The sequence below is a fragment of the Salmo salar genome, chromosome ssa16, assembly GCF_905237065.1.
Source record: "Salmo salar chromosome ssa16, Ssal_v3.1, whole genome shotgun sequence".
Taxonomy (NCBI): Eukaryota; Metazoa; Chordata; class Actinopteri; order Salmoniformes; family Salmonidae; genus Salmo; species Salmo salar.
The window spans coordinates 18,830,460-18,840,555 of NC_059457.1; the positions used below are offsets into that span (position 1 = coordinate 18,830,460).

A 10,096-nucleotide genomic window follows, 5' to 3' on the forward strand; every position below is an offset into this window, starting at 1 on the left:
TGCAGTTGTGCTGTCTGTTTAAACTACTATCACACAGCTCAGACACCCATGCATACCACCAGGGGTCTCTTCACAAAGTACTACATAGAGCCATGACTACATAGAACTATTCTACATCAAGTAACTAATGCAAGCAGTAAAATCTGATTTAAAAAAACAGATGAAAATACACCTTATGAAACAGAGGGGACTGTGAAAAGGCACATAGGCATAGACACATGCATGCACACACACATGATACCATACTCACTATACACACACGCACACATGGATTTTGTGTTGCAGGTATGTGGTAGTAAAGTAGTGGCCTGCACTAACTGCTGTGAAATCTGTTGTGAAATGTATTGTAATGTTTTTTAAATTGTATGTGGTGCGGCAGGGTAGCCTAGTGGTTAGAATCCCCGAGCTGACAAGGTACAAATCTGTCTTTGTGCCCCTGAACAAGGCAGTTAACCCACTGTCATTGAAAATAAGAATTTGTTCTTAACTGACTTGCCTAGTTAAATAAAGGAAATATATATAACTGCCTTAATTTTGCTAGGCCCCAGGAAGAGTAGCTGCTGCCTTGGAATAATAAATACAAATACAACTCAGTTGCCAGAGAGGAAAGAAACCGCTCAGGGACTTCACCATGAGGCCAATGGTGATTTTAAAACAGTTACAGTGTTTAATGGCTGTGCTATGAGAAAATTGATGATGGATCAACAACATTGTAGTTACTCAACAATAGTAACTTAAATGACAGAGTGAAAAGAAGGAAGCCTTTACAGAACAAAAATATTCTAAAACATGCATCTTGTTTACAATAAGGCACTAAAGTAAAACTGCAAAAAAGGTGGCAAATAAATGTAATTTATGTCATGAATTCAAAGCCTTACACAACACATTACTGAGTACAGCTCTTCATATGTTCAAGCATGGTGGTGGCTGCTTCATGTTATGGGTATGCTCGTCATCGGCAAGGAATAGAGAGTTTTGTAGGATAAAAAGAAACGGAATAGAGCTAAACACAAGTCCTAATGGTGCATGGACCTAGTTCAGTCTGCTTTCCAACAGACAATGGGAAACAAATTCACCTTTCAGACAGGACAATAACCTAAAACACAAGGCCAAATATACACTGGAGGTGCTTACCAAGAGGACATTGAATGTTTCTGAGTGGCCTAGTTACAGTTGACTAAAATTGGCTTGAGGATCTAAGGCAAGACTTGAAAATAGCTGTCTAGCAATGATCAACAACCAACTTGTTAGAGCTTGAATTATTTTTTAAAGAATAATGTGCAAATATTATACAATCCAGGTGTGCAAAGCTCTTGCTGTAATCGCTACCAAAGGTACCAAAGGGATGTGAATACTTATTGTAAATTAGGCATTTTATTTTCAAAAAACGATCTAACATTTCTAAAAACATGTTTTCACTATCCTCATGTAACACAAAAATGTAGAATACGTTGAGGGTTATGAATACTTTATGAAGGCACTGTACAGCCTAACCTATGGATTGTGCACCCATGAAATGCTAATATTTGTGTAAACTCTACACAGTTGTGTTCTGTGAGTGTCAGTGAGAAGGCTGATACCCCATTTCATGAGTGCACAATCAATAGGTTAGTCTGTACAGTGCATATAAGTATGCCCCCAATGCAATTCTAAAGTATAATACATCCACAGTGAGATTTCAACAGATTTGTACTTTTTTTGTGTCAAATTAACAAATTATTGTATTTTATTGAATTTATATAACAACATTCCGACTTTGTTAAGTATTATCTAGTCCAAACATGGCATGATTCCACTATTTCAATGGGGACCTTTATTTAGAAAGCAACCCGGAAATTACACTATTGTTGCTCATCTTTATTCTGGCTAGCTTCACATAGGTCCCAGGCAGCACTCTGTGCAGTAGTTTTGTTAACATTTTCTGACCGCTGTGCCTTGACGTTACTGGAGATTAATAAAACAAATGCACTGTAGTTTGAATAGTCACTGAGATTCCTTGATGTTCACCCAAACCCGTTCTCTTCGTTTAACCCGGACAACATTACTTCAGGTGTTACATTTGAGCAACTTTATCCAAAAGCATCTGTCTCTCTACTTCTGTCGGAGACTGTCCTCATCATCACACCGGCTTGAGGGACCTTTGGCAGCAAGAAGAAATTACTCTGGAAACCATAACATGCCCAAAAAGGACAAAACGGTAGGGCTGTGCTAAAACAATGTCCGTGTAGTACAACCTCCGCCTAGTACAGTACCCTGCCCAGAATTTAGTCACTGCTACTATGCGGCTACAACCTGCGGTACTCAACCCGGCACCTTAGAGACTGCTACACTATGTGCATAGTCATTGAACACTGGACACTTTAATAATGTCTACATACTGTTTTACCCACTTCACATGTATATACTGTATTGTAAAAGCCAATTTATGCTTGATCCGAAAATGTGGTCAGAGGCTTCCTATGGAGGTTGTGACGCAATTACGGAGCCTCTGGGGCATGCAGAGGCCAAATCAAACTCTGTTCCGTTCTAAAATGTTGTAATAATGCGGAGGGCTCTGTATAGCTCCGCATTGACATGCTTGGTCGACAGTAGGTGGGGTGGTACGTGCTGTATAAACACAAATTAACTTCCTTATCAACTTCCTTCACAATAGCTCTGCTCCACTAAGCTATGAAAGCCTTGAAGTCTGCGGAGGCTGCATTGCATATGCATATGTAAAAACATGCATATGTTTTTATTGATTGCTACACTAAGGGATGGTACATTTCATGCTATCATCATGCTTTCATTTGTGTTTGGAGCTCATTATCAGTTTAGAAGTTAGAGTGTTAGCAAGGTAAATGTCCCTTACTTTGAGCCAGTGTATGTGAGGTGAGTTGAGTGGTCGGAAATCCCGCTCATTACTCGCGGAGCGGTGCACCATTCAAGTACTCAATGTTGTTTCCAACGGCTCCGCTAAAAACCGCAGCTCCAAATTCACTCCATTCATTAATATTACAATTTAACCAACACCCATCTATTTTTGTGACTACCTGGACCTACCATTTGGTTTTGAAGTATTGAAACCAAACCATATGATTTTAATGAAAAGTATTTTAATAAACAAAATTAAAAGAAGCACTCATCATTTCAAATAGGCTACATGTCTTATCAAACAGTATATACACTCTAAATAGGTCAGGAGCCAGACAGGGAGACTAATAAGGAAAATTAATTACTTGGGCCAAATTATTTCAATCATTTCAAGGCTATAGCCTACAAAGAAATACATTGTGAAGCATTTGTGAGTGTGACACACTAGGCTGACAGAGACATTAAGCAGTCAACATTTAGTTGTATTAAATCATTATAATCTATAAATTGTGCATATAGACTGACTTACTTATAATTCAATACAAATTAAATGAAAAATGCCTTATTAGGCTCAGTGTCTTTGAATTCCTTTTTGGAAACACGAGTTTGGCCAAAATCTGTGGCTTCAGGCACATGTGATGGTGCCTGGACAGCAGGCCAGCAGTGGAGAATATCCTCTCTGTGCTTGCAGAGCCACTGGGGATGCTAAACACCCTTCGGGCCACTCTTGCCAGGCTGGGCAGGGATGCGGAGTTGTAGATAGGCTTAAAGGTCGGCTAAATAACCCTGTCAAAACGGAAAACTCGAAAGAAGTAATATGCCAGGCATATTGGGCCAAAATTAATGATGGTCTATTGTATAGATAATAGAACGAAAATGAACTAAACATTTAAGAGATCAGATTATTATTATTTTTTAAATACTTTGACACACTTAGCTAGCTACCCACTTTCTTCCTTTCTGTAAAAATGTGCACATAGTAAGTACACCATCATGCTTTCAGGATACATGTATTTTCAGATTCCACAATGATTATGTAGTTGTGGACACGACACCACTGCATTCCATCTTGCTCTTGGTCCTCCTCATCTTTGTAAGTCACCTTGATTTTGCACCTGTGTGCGTTATCAGTTTCTTTATGAAAATATTTAGCGAACTCCATGACAGTAGCTAAAGCATGAGGCTATAGCAGCACACAGGTAGACGACAAATGCATGCTGGGCGGGGCATGCCCTGAGCTTGTGAAGTGAGCACTACTTGGAGTGCTCCTGGAGCGGGCGAGAAGTCCAACACTCCAGCCTTTGGCAAACTCGAAACTCGCTCAAGTTAAATTGGGCACACACTGCTCCTCACTCCAGCTTTGCTCACATACTCTGCTTGGGGCATCTAAGCCCTGAATGATGCCTGACAGGCAGTCCTGTCTCCCAGACTGTGTGCCACCCCCAAGACTACAGCCAATCACATGCAAGCAACAACGCAGCTGACTTGGCTAGTCTTATGAGTGAGCGAGCAAGCAAGCTAGCTAGTCTTGTTAGCTATCTAGCTAGCTAGCTTGTTATCTATGCTGGTTGTTAGCTTACATAACCGATGTGTATAATAGTAAGGGATACTTTTATGGAAAATAATAACATTTACAGAGTGGGTGAGCTCCATTCCTGACAGGCTGATCAGATTCAATAGCAGCCTGAGAGGTTGATACAGTGCATTCGGAAAGTATTCAGACCCCATCCCTTTTCTACATTTTGTTACATTACAGTCTTATTCTAAAATTGATTAAATATTTTTTTCCCCTCATCAATCTACGCACAATACCCCATAATAACAAAGTGAAAACAGGTATTATAAATGTTTGCAAATGTATTAAAAATAAGAAACAGAAATACCTAATTTACATACATATTCAGACCCTTTGCTATGTTTGAACAACTTGATTGGAGTACACCTATGGTAAATTCAATTGATTGGACATAATTTGGAAAGGCACACACCTGTCTATATAAGGTCTCACAGTTGACGGTACGTCAGAGCAAAAACCAAGCCTTGAGGTCGAAGGAATTATCCATAGAGCTCCGAGAAAGGATTGTGTTGAGGCACAGATCTGGGGAAGGGTACCAAAACATTTCTGTAGCATTGAAGGTCCCCAAGACCACAGTGGCCTCCATCATTCTTAAATGGAAGAAGTTTGGAACCACCAGTACTCTTCCTAGAGCTGAGCAATCGGGGGAGAAGGGCCTTGGTCAGGGAGGTGACCAAGAACCCGATTGTCACTCAGACAGAGCTCCAGAGTTCCTCTTTGGAGATGGGAGAACCTTTCAGGAGGACAATCATGTCTGCAGCACTCCACCAATCAGGCATTTATAGTAGAGTGGCCAGACAGAAGCCACTCCTCAGTAAAATGCACATGACAGCCCACTTGGAGTTTGCCAAAAGGCACCTAAAGGACTCAGAACATGAGGAACAAGATTCTCTGGTCTGATGAAACCAAGACTGAACTCGTTGGCCTGAATGCCAAACGTCACATCTGGAGGAAACCTGGCACCATCCCTACGGTGAAGCACGGTGGTTGCAGAATCATGCTGTGCGGATGTTTTTCAGTGGCAGGGACTGGGAGACTAGTCAGGATCAACGGAAAGATGAACGGAGGAAATTACAGAGAGATCCTTAATAAAAACCTGCTCCAGAGTGCTCAGGACCTCAGACTGGGGTGAAGGTTCACCTTCCAACAGGACAACGATCCTAAGCACACAGCCAAGACAACGCAGGAGTGGCTTCTGGAAAAGTCTCTGAATGTCCTTGAGTGGCTCAGTCAGATTCCGGACTTGAACCCGATCAAACAACTCTGGAGAGACATGAAAATAGCTGTGCAGCGACACTCCCCTTCCAGCCTGACAGAGCGTGAGAGGATCTGCAGAGAAGAATGGGAGAAACTCCCCAAATACAGGTGTGCCAAGCTTGTTGCGTCATACCTAAGAAGAGTTGAGGCTGTAATCGCTGCCAAAGGTGCTTCAACAAAGTACTGAGTAAAGGGTCTGAATACTTACATAAATGTAATATCAGTTTTTTTTGTATACATTTGCAAAAATGTCTAAAAACCTGTTTTTACTTGGTCATTACGGGGTATTGTATGTAGATTGATGAGGGGGGAAAAAATATTAAATCAATTTTAAAATAAGGATGTAACGTAAAAATGTGGAAAAAGTCAATGGGTCTGAATACTTTCTGAATGCACTGTAAATCAGTTCCTACCTTGTTGGCTGTTTCATAGGTTAAGCTCCTTGCAGAAAGATTAGCAAACAGTGCATTATGTAAACGATCAAGAGTTAATTCCTGGCATGCTGATTAGATTCAACAGCAGCCTCAGAGGCTGGCAAGTCAGGATGCTGCCTGGTAGGCTGTCTGCATGGAGCCTTACAAATGAAACAGCCTACAAGGCAGCATCCTGATTGAATCTGATCAGCCTGCCAGGAATAGAGCTCACCCACTCTGGTTTATTTGCATCAGCCTATAAAGCGCTGAGTGTTAATCTGCTTGCAAGGAGCTTTACCTATAAAACAGCCTAAAGCATCTAGACATCAGCCTCTGAGGCTGAAATGTAATCTGATCAGCCTGTCAGGAATGAAGCTCACCCACTGTGAGTGTAAATATTATACACAAAACATGAAGTGTCACTTATAATTACACACATATCAGTTATGTAAGCTAACAACCATCATAGATAACAAGCTAGCTTGCTAGCTAGCTAACAAGACTACCTAGCTAGCTCACAAGACTGGCCAAGTTAGCTGCGTTGTTCCTTGCATGCAATTGGCTGTAGTCTTGGGGGCAGCAAGCAGACTGGGAAACAGGGTTGTCTGTCAGGCATCGTTCAGGGCTTAAATACCCTGCGTTGTAATCAACCTGTGGCTGCTTGATGAAGTGGTTATCATGCATCTGAAGAAATTAATAGATGATTCGTGGTACTTTTATTGTTTTGTGATCTCAACAAAACAACTTTTGTTATGTAGTGATCATGAGATAAATAAGTTGTGATCTTGACATAATGAGAACTATTTTTTATTTTATTCATATGTCCTCTCTGGAGAGGTTTGGTTAAGCTAATTGAGTCAAATGAACTTTCATGCAGACCAATGGCTACTTACTACTGTACTGTACAAATGTTGTGCCTCTCTCTTCCTCAGAATAAAACTGTAGGCCTACAGAAGGCGTCAGAGAAACCTTCACCTTCTGGGCCAGTAGCTCGAAACAAGAACGGAGTGGTGACAATTTCAGTGCACGCGAAGCCTGGATCTAAACAGAACGCAATTACAGGTGCACTCTTTTTGTATGCCGAAACATTATGGCAATAGAAACTCAACTATGAGACTAATTGAGGGCTAGCCCCATATTTGTGTGCTCACATTATTTGTGTATTTTTTGTATGTAATAGATTTAACATAGCTAGGCTATGTATTTTTTTTAAAACAAAATGATCTTTCCCAGATGTGTCTATAGAGGCAGTAGGTGTCGCTATTGCCGCACCGCCAACAGATGGGGAGGCCAATGCGGAGCTTGTGCGGTATCTCTCCAAGGTGCTGGAGTTGAAGAGAAGTGAAGTCGTTTTGGACAAGGTTTGTTTATATAGCCTACTGTGTTGCCCATAACAGAACAGTTTTTTACATTTAAACTAAAATGCTGCATCATGTCCTTATGTCTCTCTGCAGGGCTCCAGATCCAGAGAGAAGATTATCAAAGTGACTGGGTCACTAACCCCGGAGCAGGTGTTGGACAGGTTAAAGCAAGAGGCTTCTGGATGACATCATGGAGGACATTGTATTCCTGGTCCTATGCACCTTTACAGTATTGGTTGATTTTCAGACATCTATGGAAAACAGCTCAGATAAAACAAGATAGTAGCTATGTGTTTGCATCAGCTGATACATACACCAATAAATACACAATATGTGACATGCCCTATATGGAAGCATTCTACAATTATTTGAAATGTATAGGGGTCTGAAATGATTCCCAAAATGTTGAAAGAACCCTTGTTTACGGAGGCCATCCTCTCTCTTTTCTCAGAAATAATTAGCTGTCTTATCATCTTTTGCACTATGATAGTTAAAACATTTTAAAAATATATGAATCACAATGAGTCTTGCCTCAGGTGTGGTTACTTATTTGATTGCTATTGATGTGTCATGTTCATACTGATAAAGTTATCTTAAGTTCCCACCTTTTCAGCCCATCTACCTTCAGCGCAAGAGATAGCTCACGGTATGTAGAAATGGCGCTGGAATGTATAGCGTCCGTTTTACGGGCTCCTGTCCAATTCTGCTATTTTGTGTGTTTTTTGCCGCTGATCTTAACTTTCTTTGTACATAATGTTTCTGCCACCGTTTCCTATGACCTAAAATATCTTCTGGACATCAGAACAGCGATCACTAACCTCGATTTGGATGAAGATTTCTACTTCAATCAGTCGGCGGCGGAGGACATACTACCCACCCCGGACCAGGCCCTAATCCTGACACTCAGAAGAGAAAGAGATATAGAGGCTGATGTGCAGGTACCCTGATGAAACTATGGCGGCGAGTTAATAAACCACCTCTACCCTCTGTTCTATTGGCGAATGTACAATCACTGGAGAACAAACTGGATGAGCTCCGTTCGAGACTATCCTATCAACAGGACATGAAGAACTGTAATATCCTATGTTTCTTGTAAACTTGGCTGAACAAGGACGTGGATAATATTCTAGCTTGTTTTTTTCTATGCATCGGCAGACATACCTCATGATAAGCTGTATACCATATTATTTACCAAGAGATTTCATCTATATTTTTCGTAGCCGTCTATTTACCACCACAAACCGATGCTGGCACTAAGACCACACTCAATGAGCTGTATAGGGCCATAAGCAAACAGGAAAATGGTCATCCAGAGGCGGCGTAAGACTGCTAAATAGTTAACCAAAATGCGGACTATCTGCATTGACCCTTTTTGCACTAACTTTTTTTGACTCATCACATACTCTGCTGCTACTGTTTACTATCTGTCAGTTTGTCTACCTCAATTACCTCTTACCCCTGCACATCCACTCTGTACTGGTACCCTTGTATATAACCAACTTATCGTTTCTCATATGTATCTATTATTACTTTTATTTTGACTTTGTTTTACTTTTCTGTTATTTCTTGTTATTTTCTTTCTCAGCGTTGTTGGGAAAGGCCCGTCAGTAAACATTTCACTGTTAGTTCACACTGTTCATGAAGCATGTGGCGAATAAAATTTGATAACATTTGATTTGATTAGTTATATCTTTTAGAAAATAGCTTAGATCCTTTTGCCAGTAAAATGTTTTCCCTGCATTCTATTTGTTGCCCCTAAAACTTACATGAATATACCAAACATTAGGAACACCTTACTAATATTGAGTTGCGCCAAGTTGGCTGGATGTCCTTTGGGTAGTGGTGGACCATTCTTGATACACACAGGAAACTGCTGCGCGTGAAAAACACAGCAGTGTTGCAGTTCTAGACCAAACCAGTGCACCTACTACCATACCCTGTTCAAAGGCACTTAAATCTTTTGTCTTGCTCATTCACCCTCTGAATGGCACACATATAAAATCCTTGTCTCAATTGTCTCAAGACTTACAAATCCTTCTTTAAGCTGTCTCTTACCCTTCATCTACACTGATGGAAGTGGATGTAGCAAGTGACATCAATATGGGATCATAGCTTTTACCTGGATTCACCTGGTCAGTCTGTGTCATGGAAAGAGCAGGTGTTCTTAATGCTTTGTTTACTCAGTGTATGTTTTGTTTATTTTCTTTGACCACATGTAGGTACCAGTATTTATTTCTGTATCTTTTTTTCCCTCATTCTTTTCCCCCGTTTTATCCCCAATTTTGTGGTATCCAATTAGTAGTTAGAGTTTTATCTCATCGCTGCAGCTCCCATAGGGACTCGGGAGAGGCAAAGGTCGAGAGCCGTGCGTCCTCCAAAACATAACCCAACACAATGTCCACTTAACCCAGAAGCCAGCCGCACCAATGTGTCGGAGGAAACACCGTCTACCTGGCAACCGTGTCAGAGTGCACTGCGCCCGGCCCGCCACAGGCGCCGCTAGGGGTCAAGGACGTCCCTGCCGACCAAACCCTCCCCTAACCCGGATGACGCTAGGCCAATTGTGTGCTGCCCCATGGGTCTCCGGTTCGAGGCCGGCTGCGACAGAGCCTGGACAGAATCTCTAGTGGCACAGC

At 41.3% G+C, this 10,096-nt stretch overlaps 1 protein-coding gene across 1 annotated transcript; it reads left to right on the forward strand.

The window, feature by feature from the left end:
* Positions 1–1,857: 1,857 nt before the first annotated feature.
* cssa16h15orf40 (chromosome ssa16 C15orf40 homolog) lies at positions 1,858–7,984 on the forward strand. Its single transcript, XM_014148291.2, has 4 exons — positions 1,858–2,197; positions 7,032–7,161; positions 7,333–7,460; positions 7,554–7,984. Exons 1-4 carry the CDS (start codon positions 2,000–2,002, stop codon positions 7,644–7,646), a joined length of 549 nt encoding a protein of 182 aa, XP_014003766.1. The 5' UTR covers positions 1,858–1,999; the 3' UTR covers positions 7,647–7,984.
* Positions 7,985–10,096: the final 2,112 nt, after the last annotated feature.